At 37.6% G+C, this 13872-nt stretch overlaps 1 protein-coding gene across 36 annotated transcripts in view; it reads right to left on the bottom strand.

The window, feature by feature from the left end:
* MAP2 (microtubule associated protein 2) overlaps positions 1-13872 on the bottom strand; it is a 243415-nt gene that overhangs the window by 44558 nt on the left and 184985 nt on the right. For 31 of the 36 annotated variants that reach the window (XM_059702963.1, XM_059702962.1, XM_059702976.1 and 28 more), the window contains 2 exons: positions 2690-2803; positions 368-448 (listed from right to left, as the gene is read on the bottom strand). In XM_059702963.1, the coding sequence (XP_059558946.1) occupies positions 368-448; positions 2690-2803 (195 nt within the window). The remainder of the gene's footprint in view (positions 1-367; positions 449-2689; positions 2804-13872) is intronic. The other 5 variants (XM_059702970.1, XM_059702999.1, XM_059702998.1 and 2 more) reach the window with 1 other exon arrangement.

Here is a 13872-nt window from a genome sequence, read left to right as displayed (position 1 = left end):
AATATATATTTTTTTGTTTAGTCACTTGTAAGGTAAAATTATATCATTATTGTCAAAACATTCTATATTAAGTGAACTGGTTCTCTGTAGTTATTCTAGCAACTTAAGCACAAAGTTATCATTTCCTTCATCAAGCATCTTTTTCCCTTTTTGTTTACCATATTCCTCCACTTCTGATTTTACGTAGATAAATGATTATACATTTGTTTATTGAAGTCTTTGTTTCCTCTTGACTATTTGAAACAGAGAGCTCCCAAGCTGGGTCACAGGCTAGCTTATACTAAAGTCCAGTGCTTATGGATTGATGGATTGATGTTTATTTACCCTCTACCAGAAGATAAACCTGAAACAGTCCCATAGTCCTTACCTGCCTCCACGGCGGCGACAGTCCTTTCTGAGGCTGGTGATGGAGGTGGAGAAGGGGGCAGATTAGCTGTCTCTTCAGCTGCTAAAGATCAAACAATGAAAAAATGAGATACGACAATTAATTCTTTTAGGCCAGCAGATGTGTAGGCAGCTCTGCCATCTATAAAAAGTCCTCGCTATGACATTCCAGGAAAGACTCAATAGTAAGTTGCACTTGACTTATTTTTAGCTCCATTACCTGATTCACACATTTTTGAAAACCTAAAAAGAAAGAAGAGCATTTAATATTTAAAAGTAATCATTTTGTCTTCTCCATAAAAATGGATTATAGATACCTGCTAAAAGTCCATCATTAATCCCATTAATTTGTGTCTGCCTGTTTAATTAATAAAATATTTCATCCTGGCCCTAATCTACTATATATTCAAACACACATGGGCAGGCATTTTAGTTTACATTTGGCTTGATGGACTGAAAAAATATTAGATTTCTTTATTGTTCAACAAGGTAACATTGTTCAACTTCTTGATCAATGTTACCTTGATTATTCACAGTTATTTTAGATAATGTATTTTCTAAATGGCATTTTGTCCACTGAGTCTAATACCGAAACCCATCATCTGCATGTACTTTCAGAAAAGAAAAATGAAGTGGTCATAGCCAGAGGCAATCTTCAGACAGAAACATGTTCCGGTGGGAGCTGAGTAATCTTCTGTCCTTGGCATTTTACATGAAGAAGGACCAAAGAGAAAGGTTCTGAAAGCTGTAATTCATTTACAGTTAACGCTGAGTTTCCTCAAGACACTTTATGACCATCCTTATGAAGGTAAGTGATTTCAAAAGGACATATTCATCAGTCAAGGCCAGTGGTAAGATCTATTCTAAAGATTATGTAAATGTTTATTTCATAAAGCAGTTAGCAGAGGCAGCATTGGGATGGCAGGTGACTCTTCAGCTCCTTGACCCTGTGGACCTTTCCATGGCATACTTTAAGATTTCAGGTTGAAAAGGAAAAGGTGAGGGCTTCTTTTATTTCAAGCAACAGAGGTGAACCACAGACAAAAAAGGTCAATGTTTTAGATAACTGTTCCCTCTCAGTTTTAGGAGACAAGCAATAGATAAAGAACATTTGATTGTAACTAATGAGAATATTTTAAATTATGATTCTGGGAAAGTGGACTTTTGATTGCTTAATTTTTAATAGACAATTGAGAAATCACTGATCAGAAAATAAAATATTAAGGGTACATTAGACTGTAAGAGGAAAAAAGGTTATGTTCAATTTTTAGGCTTTAAAAAACATGCCTTCCTATGGATTACATCTATGTACTTATAAAATAAACCTACCAGTTGAACCTGAGAAGTTTCCTTTCTTGTGTTTCAGCATATCTATCTATCTATCTATCTATCTATCTATCTATCTATCTATCATCTATCAATCACCTATCTATATTTATGGAGAGTAGGGGCCATAAGCCCATGGCTGAGAGTGTTTTGTTGGCAAGCACCATGACATTACCTGTTTGTTTGGCCCTGAAAGGCATTTGACTTGTGACCAAAGGAGAGAGAAATGCCATCTGAGCGTCCTTAAATGAACCAAGTGAAGACCAGTATCTTACATGGGACACAAAGAATTGAATTCTAACAAAGTTCTGGCCATAGGTTTTATGGAGCTGGTTCAGGGAGACCCAAAGAAGACTATAGTATATAGACAATCATTTACCAAAACCCACAAAAGGGAAACAATTATATCTAATTAAAGCATTAGTGCCATGGTTGGCAAACCGCGGCTTGCGAGCCACATGCGGCTCTTTGGTCCCTTGAGTGTGGTTCTTCAACAAAATACCATGTGCAGGAGCACACGTACAGTGCGATTGAAACTTTGTGGCCCATGTGCAGAAGTCGGTATTTTGTGGAAGAGCCACACTCAAGGGGCCAAAGAGCCGCATGTGGCTAGCGAGTCGCGGTTTGCCGAGCCGCAGTTTGCCGACCACTGCATTAGCGCATTTTCCTTATGAATGGGGGTGATGAGATAAAAGTGCATTGGCTTTATTTTTATAATAATTATCTTGTGTGGTCTAGAAATGAAAAATTAAAAATAATTTAGCGGAAAAGTCTAACTATAAGCTTATCTACCCTAAAGACTACTCAAATACCACAATGACCCTGTTGCAAGAGGTGAAAATACCATACATCCCAGTGCACCCCAACAGAGGTTTCTGATGAATGAAGTATGAGATATGGCCTCTCTTTGAACATGAAGACTTGATCTGTGACCAGGGAACAGCAGACACAGCCCCTGGTCTGAGGTTTTCTCATTTACCTAAAGGCAGGGCTGCAGGCTGATCTTTATGCTGAGCGTCTTTCTCTTGTTCGCCTTTCAGAACTGCTACAGCCTCAGCCGTGACTACTTGAACTATCCTTGCAGACACTTCCTCTGTAATAAAGAGCAAAAAATAAAATAAAATAAAATGGTGAAATGTCCAAAACAGGTAGCAAAGAGGGAAAGTAAATAATACAGTCAATTCGAATTTCATTTCCTTTGTCTTCTCCCCCCAAAAGTACAATAAAATGTATTAAATTGCAGAAAAAATACAAATACATATATTGTAACCATAGAAAGGAAAAGAAAAAAGAGAAAGTAAAAGGAATTGGTAGTATAAGCAAAATAAACACAGAATGAAAGAAAAATAAGTAATAGGTATGGCAGTTTATTTTTTAAAAGCTGTTGACATAGACAGAAAAAAATGTAATTTTTTGTACCTAGAAAAACAAATTTAAAAAGAAGAGAGAATTCATTTTGGATTTAACTTAAAATATGTTTTTTAGTTTTGTTGCAGTTTTTTTAGAAAAGTATCATTATAATAAGTTTCTATGCTGATCTACAAAATACCATGATTTAAAACCTAACAAAGATGCCTCAAAAGATGAATTTGTGATTAAACAGGATCAACGCACGTAAGACCAATTCAGAAAAACCTGAGAAGATAAAGTTTGAATGAAATACATGGAAATGATATATAAGAGCTACTACTTTTCTACATAGCAGATGTCTTAAAGATCTTTAAAACATCTTTAAACATCTGCTATGTAGACATTGTTGGTATATACTAGTACAAGGTTGGATTTTGAAAATGGACCCTTTGCGTTTTCATCAGGACTAGCTGTGATTAGGTGGGTAGTAGCTCTTATATATCATTTCCATGTATTTCATTAGATCTTTAAGGTCTATGATATATACCTAACTAGTCAGTACAAAAGTTTCATTAAAAAGGGGGAAGGCTTGGTCAATAAAATGATCAGTCTGTGAGAACCTTATAACCAGTATTTGAATATTAGCTGGTTATTTTTTTTTTTATCAATAGTGTCATTCTGGTTATGAGACAGTAATACAAAAACATCTCAGGACATAGCTGTAAACTCAAGTCACCTAAGTAAAATGAAAGACAACTTGGGAATAATCTGTTATGTGATCTGCCTAAAAATCGGTTGGAAGAAAAACATTAAAAGCAACTTTTTAAAAACAATTCATCTTATAACATCTAATAAATGTTATTAATTTTAGGCTGATATAAAATAAAGGATTTAAAAATATAACCCAGGGAACAGATGATAACAGGTCATCATTATATAGATAAACATCTGCAGGTTAAAAAGTAGAGTCTTGTTTTAAAAACTTCAAAAACCAGTATCAAAGCAGTCTTCAACAGATAAATTGAATTCTCGTAAGAAATAATCGTTTTTCTTTGTATTGGGGAAATATATTGGTGGAGAGATAAACAGGGGCCAAATAGATATAAGAACAAACTGAGACATGCTCTCATCCACAGAAACCTACTTGATAATATACACACACAAAAATATCATGCTAATCTACTTACATTTCACCTAAATAATCTATACTAATAATAGAGGGATATGCAAATTGTCCGGGATGCCGTCACAGTAACTAACAGTAACGACTGAACAGCAGGCTGGCAGGCTGCGTGGGGCGACAAGGCTGGCAGGGGTTTAGTGAGAGATGACCAATGACTGAACAGCAGGCTACGTGGGGCAGCCAGGCCGGTGGGAGGGGGGGCAGTTAGGGGCAACCAGGACAGCTGAGGGGGGCAGTTTGGGGTGACCATGCTGGTGAGGGGGCAATAAGAGGCAACCAGGCTGGTGGGGGGGGCAGTTAGGGGCAACCAGGTCAGCTGTGGGGGCAGTTGGGGGTGACCAGGCCAGCGGGGGGTCAGTAAGTGACAATCTCTCTGACCTTCAGATTCCCCATGCTAAGGGGAATAAAAGTGGCATTCATATTTTAATGTGCTGTGACAATTAAATGATATAATGTATATTAAATGCTTATTTAAATTACATAACACTGTTTTAATCACTCTTGCTGTCTTGCTAACATCTAAGTCTATGATCATTGTTTGATTGATATGTCGATAAAAACTTAAAAACTTCTGTCATCCATTGAGATGATTCTGTCATTTTTCCCAGTGAGTACTTCCTTGCCTGAATGTTGGGTCACTGCCTCACGGACAGTATATGAGGCTCATGCCACTTATTATTTAAACAAAAGTGATAAAGTAAATGTGACTCTATGGTTGTACCATACTATCCAGCATTTCTATCTATTGCAGTGCTCTGGTTTTTCTATGATGCTGATTCATGCTATGCTCTTCTAGTCACAGTATCTTTACTTACATCAGAAATTTTAAGGCAGTCTTAGGCCTGGTTTTTAGCACATATTTTAGGTTAGTTATTTTGTTATATTAATTTATAGACATTGTGTGGTTGATTTATAACCAAGCAATGCAGTTGTAACTTTCTCAGTGGCCCTGAAAACTTCAACTTGCTTCAGAGCCATCTATGACACTGTTGGTATACAGAAGTTGAAATTTGAAAGTGGACCCTTTGTGTTTTCATCAGGACCAGCTGGACTCGGTGAGCAAGCAAGGCTTAGCAATTACACTATGAACAACAAGGAAGGAAGGAAGGAAGGAAGGAAGGAAGGAAGGAAGGAAGGAAGGAAGGAAGGAAGGAAGGAAGGAAGGAAGGAAGGAAGGAAGGAAGGAAGAAAGAAAGAAAGAAAGAAAGAAAGAAAGAAAGAAAGAAAGAAAGAAAGAAAGAAAGAAAGAAAGAAAGAAAGTTGGCATAAGCCTGAGAACATATTTTTGTTGATTTCTTTCAGGTTGTTAAGAGAGAAGTAAGTGGCATTGATAATAAATTCAACCACATACAATATAAAAGCCAGTAAATGTTTCTGCTTTTAAGAACATCAGGCATAATAGTGCTGTGTTAAAAGAAACGACAAGCCTACTGTACACTTGTGAAAGAAGGAAAACAAGACAATTTTAGACAGAATGCTCCTGTCAAGAAAAGGTTTTTCTCAGTAGGGTACAGAATGGTTGCCTAGGAAACCGATGCTAATTGCTGCTGCCGATGGAAACTAGTCAACAAGGAAAGCACTGTGCAGTTCGAAGAGGTCTGCTAAACAAATACCCGACATAAATTCATAAACACGGGGGAAAAAGGTAAGTTCCTGGCTTCATTTGGAGAGTAAATGGTTTCTCTGAACTATTTCTTGTAATCAACTGGTGATGAAGGAAATTAAAAGAGCAGATTGTTGGTTTTTCTGTTTGTTTCCCTGGCACCTTAGCATGAAAGAGGCCAGCAAGCATACCCCTCCCTAGCAGGACTCCAATTGATTTCAAAGGGTCACCCAGGCCAACACTGCAGCTGTCGATCTTGGCCTACCAGCTTTGTCTTCCAAAGACTTTTTTTTCCTAAAGACTTCCTGATTAAAACAAAGAAAATTCTAGTTTATGGGGGGAAATGCATTTGAGGTAAAGTTAGTTTATGGGGATAAATGCGTTTAAGATAAGGAATCATGACTGCACAAAGTTTAGTTATGATGGGTACTGAAACTGGACAGATTTTGTATCGCACCCACTAAAGATAGAACCATGCTTAGTCATTATGATTGGTATAAAGATGAGTAGGACTTGGTGTTCCTGCATTGAAATAATGCTTGAAATGGGGCAAAGTCACTGAAGGACATGTTTTGCTTTTGTTCTTTAAGCTTTTCCTAGTAATGGGCACTGATTTTGGCTGAATGATCCACAGTCCCTCATATGGTTCTCTTCACAAATGCAAACGCTACCCAGTGGAGCTAAGATTGGTAGGGAATACACTTGTACAAGGGTCTGAGTCCAGGAGAATTTCCCTCATTCTTTTTGTTTTACTTCAATCTATATGCTCAAATCCACAATTTATTTAGATTGACAATTTAACTTACTCAAATGAAGGGTTTAGAGCTTGAACAAAATCTGCCTAGCATTTAAATTTAGCCCAGGGAGGGCAGTATAATAAATTAATGCTATCAGTGCAAAGATACCACAAGTTCAGGATACTATATAACGAAGTTAAAAGTAATTAGAAAAGCAAAGTACAGATCAGAAATAGTACCTACTACAAAATTTTGCTTCTAATTTTAAGGGTACATCTGGAAACGGGAAAAAAACACACATTTAAGTAGAAGTACATTTAGTCTCACTTTATATTATCATATTCTAGTTAAAGTTTTTGCTGTTGGTGGTATTTTTCCCAATGTAGTATTGTGCACTCATTTTTGCATCTGGTAAAAAATATTAAAATTGTACTACTCCTTGTAAACTTGGGAGAAACTGGATTGTATTCTGTCTTGAAACATCACATTCTATAAGGAGTGTTGAGGACAGGACTGACTCAATGGCACATACACATTTCAATCTATATTTCTTCTCTGTGTACTGGGCCTCATTGCTACCAAATCCACCTCTAGAAATACTTGCAGATTGCGGGTACCATCTGTATCATACTAGAAACTGTCAAAGTACTCACTTTTATTTGAAGACATTGATGCTATAACAGGATGCAAATGATATCTAGAAAGCATAAAACTGTAACTCATTATTGCAATAGCTCTGGTTGTCCTATGGAGGAGCCCAGCAGAAAGAGAAAGGTGGATCAATTTGGATGGAGAGCAGGGCTGAGAAAAATGTAAGAATGGGATGCTATCGAGGTAGGTAGGATTACACTGGACCAGGCAACTGGACTTTGCAATAGGATGGAGGGTGGTTTCCTATCCACAGTTTAGGATCTGCCTAGCATTTAAATTTAGGCAAGGGGGAACTATATTAAATTAATATAACTTTGCTAAGGAAAGCTCTTAGATAGGCAGATGTTACTATAACCAAAAGCTATAGTATATCTACAAACACAGAGCTTCATTTGGCATAAAAAAACACAACTCTATGAAAGAATACATGATTTGAAATCAGATTTCAAAAATTTTCATTCTATTTTCTTAATAAAATATGTCAATAATATGTCAATTTATTGTACAAGATATGAAAAAAAAGAAATTTTCAAAATCAGGACTTGTAACTTTTATTTTAAACAAAATCACAATTTCAATATGTCATCAACAGTAGCCCTGATCATGAAGAGGTTGATCAATTCCTGGTTTTAAGACTATGTCTAAAAACAGCTTGGTTTTTCTGATTCATTTTCATTCCCCTTTCCAGTTTATCAATCACACCTTCCCAACCTTTACAGAAATCCTTCACCTAAAAAAATGTTGTATTTGAGCTTGGAGTTTGGGTCTGTTTCCAAAAAGAGAAGTTTGCTGTCAAAGTAAAAACTGTCATGAAACCTTTCCCACAAGTGTATTGCTCACACTGTGATATAATTTTTGTAGCCCCATTTTATGTAATTTAGATTCTCAAACAGAACATGGATACTAACTCATCTTCTTTTAAAAAATATATTTTATTGATTTCAGAGAAGAAGAAGAAGAAGAAGAAGAAGAAGAAGAAGAAGAAGAAGAAGAAGAAGAAGAAGAAGAAGAAGAAGAAGAAGAAGAAGAAGAAGAAGAAAGAGAGAGAGAGAGAGAGAGAGAGAGAGAGAGAGAGAGAGAGAGAGAGAGAGAGAGAGAGAGAAACATCAATGATGATAGAGAATCATTGATTGGCTGCCTCCTGCCTGCCCCACACTGGGGATCAAGTTCGCCCACAATCCAGGCATGTGCCCTGACCAGGAATTGAACTGTGACTTCCTGGTTCATAGGTCGACATTCAATCACAGAGCCACCCCGGCCAGGCAACGCTCTCTCTTCCTGATATCAATTCAAAACTATTGATTGGCACCAACTATACAAAATAAGCACATTATATACCAAAAGGAACATGAAGACAAAGAAAGCACAGACAACTACAACCTCAAAACACAACCTAGTGATGGGGATTAAAACAAGTAACAAGTAGCCTCAGTAACATGTTCAATATGATCAATGCCATTAGCAGGATATAAACATGGTGCATGGGAATGTTCGGAAAAGGAAGAGATTCATTTGAGAGGATAAAATCAACATCAGCTCTGGGCCTTTGGGACTCCTGGTCGTCTCTCCTATAGTACACGCTCTTTCAAATGTCATCATGCTACACATGATGAAACAACCACATGCAGTCTTCCACTGTATACTTTCTTGACTTTCTTCCCAATATATCCTTTCGCAGCAAACGTAACGTGTTTTGCAAAAGAGAAGACTGTTAGTTCAGTTAGAGGACTGACCATGCTCCAGTCTCCTATGCAAGCATCAGAGAGGCTTTGACCTGTGTTTACAAATAGGAAATTTGGACCGAAAATATTGAGTCTAATTTTCAGATTGCTGAAGCTGAATCATCTCTATTAAAGATGATTTTTCTCTGAATCTTGACTCATCCCTTATTATCCATTTTTGCCTAATGTCTTTTCAAGTTTTGAGTAATGCTGAAATCAACTGTAAAAGCAAACGTTTAACTCTCACTTATGTGTCCTAATAACCACCTAGCATTTGCATCTTTGTTAAAAGTTGCAACAAGAGCCCAGGAGATATGTTTTCCTCTTTTCTTTGCTCATCAGCTTGGCTGGGTTTTGAATTGTATTTTCTCTGAATGCTGCTGGCTGGTGACTCATTCTGTGAGATGAGCCACACAGTGAGCGGGTAGCAAGCATTTGGTTCAGTGTTCTTTTCCCCTCGGGACTCATGATGCCAAGTCAGATCATGCTTAAACTACCAAGTCTGCAATGCAGCACCAGTTGTTCTGTTCATCTGCTCCCGATATGACTTTCCAGACTCCCCTGACAGTCAAAGCACATGCTTTATGTAATGTGCTGAGGAGCAGTGAAGTGTGAGGGAATGAGAGGAAAAGGCTTAATACACTGAAGTGGAAAGAGTCAGTTCATCTCAGTAGCTTGGGAAGGAAAGAGGGAGGAGTGATGACTGATACGTACTCCCCAGTCTACTAACCTCTCAACAGCAAATGAAATCAAATCCACAGCCACCACCCAGGGTACTACTTTTCTTGGGTATATACAAACAATCTTTATCTCTCTATCTACCTATCATCTATATCTATCTATCTATCTATCTATCTATCTATCTATCTATCTATCTATCTATCATCTACCTAAATATCTCTATCATCCATCCATCCTCCCACCCATCCTACTTTTCGAAAAAATATGTTATTGATTGATGATGAACATATTCTCAAGATATTAGAGCAATTAATATATTCCAAATTACTATTAACATTTTTTTCTTTTGTGTAGAGAGAATTCTTAGAAATGTAACATGACACAGATAAAGATTATGCATAATCCTAACCAAAACAAATATTTAGACAGTCCAAAAAGACTTGTTTCATGACTATTTTCACCTGCACACTACAAATATTTTATAAAATGTTAAGAATTCTTCTCAAATGCAGAATTTTAAAATGTCAAAAATTGAATACATTAAAAGAAAATTATGATGATAAAACATGACAGCAGAATTTGATAAAGTCTTAGAAAATATAATATCAGGAGGAGGGACCAAGTAAAAAAACAATACAATGATAATTAAATTACATTTACAGAACAAGCCAGAAAGAATAACTTTAGAAGTAGATCTGAATTGTTCTTGGCTCAAGCGTGTTGTATTGATTAAAATTCAAATTCAATGTGATGTAGTTCTGACATTTAGCACAAAACTAGACAGTAAAGAAAGGAGACTTATTTCCACAAGTGCATGGGAGGCATTTTCTGGAAAAACATACATGGGAATAAATTTATATGCAAATTAATCTTAATTTTTAAATATCACATTCTATTGTATTAGATACAGTGTCTTCATGACTTCAAGTTTTTGTAGGCAGTTCAAATTCAAAGGAGTAAAATCACATTTTAATTTGTTGAGTCATAAGTTTAATTAAAAGAGGTCTAGGGAAACCAAGATTTCTTATATTTTGATTTAAAAATTACTGGCTTAAAACAATCGCATCCTACTCTAAGACTGGCTGAAGAGCAAGCAAATATAGATCTGAGGTAAATTTTTACAGGAAGAACTACCCTATAATTGCACATTTAAACAATCAACCTTATCTGGTGCCTGTCTTTTCCTCTAATTTCTAATACATTATAAAAGCTCTAGCTAGCAATACTTGCTATGCACAAGCTCATACCTTAACAAGAGTAAGAGATGCGATTCCTTATTGTCATTTCCACACAAGCTAGCCCTCAATTAGGTTCAGATCCTTCTATTTACCAACAAGACAAGCCACATATTATGGCTGAAGCTAATACTCATACCCATGCTTCCAATGGTATAGAGACCACATAGGACAAAGCAAACATGACAAATACAAACCTTGTGGAATTGCCTTTTCTATCAGTTCTTGTCTTGCTCACCCTTCTAGCCCCAGATGCCTAACCTTTTGAAGGAAAACACTGAAAAGGTCCCCATTTTCTGTCCTCATCCATCGGCGCCACCAGGCCCAGAGGCTTCGCAGGGAGGCCCTGTGCTTTTCCGCAGATCCACCCTTAAATGCTAAATACCTCTGCTCTGCACACTCCTCTGCGGAGCTCAGGGAAATGGCAGCGGAGCGATGAGTGGTTGGCATGGCAACAAGGAAAAGAAAATCTGCAGCCTCTTGTATTGTCAGGCCAGCTTGTTGATTTTCCTTGGGGGCGATGCAGGTAGCTCTAGTTTATCTGCAAGAGATGGCCCTGCACTATCTTCTCTGTGTACATGAATATAATGTTAAATACCATATGCTGTCTAACCAATGGACATAAGACACTGGGTGATAGGGGAGGCTAGGGGACTGTCTAGGGCGGGGGGATAAAATGGACGCATATGTAATACCCTTTGTAATACTTTAAGCAATAAAAAATAAATAAATAAATAAATAAATAAATAAATAAATACCATATGCTGTCTTTTAAAAATTTTTTTAAAAATATATTTTTATTGATTTCAGAGAGGAAGGGAAAATCATTGATTGGCCGCCTCCTGCATGCTCCCCAGTAGGGATTGAGCCCACAGCCCGGGCATGTGCCCTTGACTGGAATTGAACCTGGGACCCTTCAGCCATGCCCTTGACTGGAATCAAACCTGGGACCCTTCAGCCATGCCCTTGACTGGAATCAAACCTGGGACCCTTCAGTCCGCAGGCCGGTGCTCTATCCACTGAGCCAAACCACCTAGTGCCCATCTTTTGAATGGGATGACAGCTCTTACTAGTAAATCTCAAACCCAGGAATGTTGACAAAGGAAAATGGAAGAAGAAAAGGCAGGTTCTCATACTCAAAGGTTGAAAAGGGAAATAGAAGGTTAGAGTGATGACAAACTTTTCCTTCCTCGTGTATTTTCAAGCTTAAATTTGTAATTTCAGCAGCAATAAATGGACATATCGGAGTATGTTCGTTGCTTGGCTGCTTGAGTTCCGAGGATGGTCAAGTCCAGGCTTTGGAAGGCACAGCTCAAGGTAAATTCTGAAATGCAACATTGTATGACCTGCAAGACCTCTTCCAGATCTCGCTGCTTCGGCAGGGAACAGACCTGGGTGGACTTCCCAGAAATTCTGGGAAACAACGCATGCCTGGGGAGTGGGGTGAGGAGTTAACTCAAGAAACACTCCCCTTTAATCTTTCATTAACTCAGAGCTGGCACTGGCTGTGGACTGTGGATGGTCATGAAGGCTCTTTGTACTCTGACTAGTGTTTCTTACTAGTGTTCAAAGCATTAGACCTTAGGATAGTGAAAATCATGGAAGGGTGATTTTAATGAAATATGTCCATGTTTTGTCACTATCAACTTCTCATATTTGCTTCCTATGTTTCTCCATTCATGCTGAGAACTGAGAATAAAATTATGATTTTTCTGTCACGCTTAGAGGCACGTGGGTGTGGCAGTTTTGCAATAGGGATTGTCTTCTTTGGCTATAACGGGTCACCAGGCGGCTGGCTGTGCAGGTCTCAATCTGGTGCTATGGGTTGCTGAATGAGTGCTGGTCTGTGTGGCAGGAGACCAGCATGCTGGCAGTAGTCATGAGATCTTGAATGGGGACTAAACCTGAAAAGAGGAGGACTATGAAAGGCCACCTTAATGGTTCCTTCTAGTTATCTTCTTGTTATTTTGACATGGATTCCAATATGAATTTGGGCCCCACCTCACATAAAAATCTTAAAGACGAAGCTCATTTTCACTCAGAATTGGAACTCTGTGGGGACCAAAATGCATTCCTCTTACTTCAAATTTAAGGTGAAAAGTAGCAGAAGGGTTTATTTTAAGCTTTTACTCTTCTGATTTCACACTTTGGAAAACAAATGTAAAAATGATGGCTTTATTCTCATTATAACAATAATGTTCCCAAGTGGCTAGATTCTCAATGGCTTCTCGTTTATTTTTGAAAGCTACTGTGGGATGGCTTCTAAAAAGAACACCTGAATGAATAAATGTAAGAAAAATCCTTAAAGTATCAAAACGTATGCTGTATCAGATGAGCAAATAATTTAATCTACCTTTCTATGGATTAGCTTTACATTATAAGGAGACAAAATCTAGAAGAATAATCTATAAAGAAATGTAATTTAAAACATTATTGCCTTCTAGCATTCCCTGCCATCCGCGTCTCAGTGCATAAGATTAACGATAAACTGACTATGGGCTTGCATCTTTAAAAATGATTAGGGCCCAGGAATGAAGGTGAACACTGAAAAAGGGTGAGGAAGAATGAGGCAAGACCTTTGGTTGAAGTAAGCCCACACTGATAAAGGAAGGGAGAAGGGGGGGTGTGATGATTGCAATTCATTTAACATTTTACCTGGTTTATAGAGAGAAATACAAATAAGCAACCTTGGGGGAAAGATTTATTCCTAAAGTCAAGAGAGGACTATAGCAAAGAAGGAAAGTAGAAGAAAGATCTTTAGAGTAAATCAGTAATGTGGTGGCCACCTAAGGACCTGATGATACTGGGAAATGCTTCAAATTACCAATGCCCTGAGAAACATCCTTTATAGGCGAGAAACGCAATATACTGATAGATTATAAGTGCATGCAAAGCATTATGCTAAGCAAAATAAGCCAGTCAGAGAAGGATAAGTATCACATGATCTCACTCATTTGTGGAATATAATGAACAATGTAAACCGATGAACAAAAATAGATCC

Source organism: Myotis daubentonii, chromosome 7, assembly GCF_963259705.1.
Source record: "Myotis daubentonii chromosome 7, mMyoDau2.1, whole genome shotgun sequence".
NCBI classification, from domain to species: Eukaryota; Metazoa; Chordata; class Mammalia; order Chiroptera; family Vespertilionidae; genus Myotis; species Myotis daubentonii.
The sequence above is the reverse complement of the archived record's forward strand: the minus strand, read 5'-3'. Positions and strand labels throughout refer to the sequence as shown.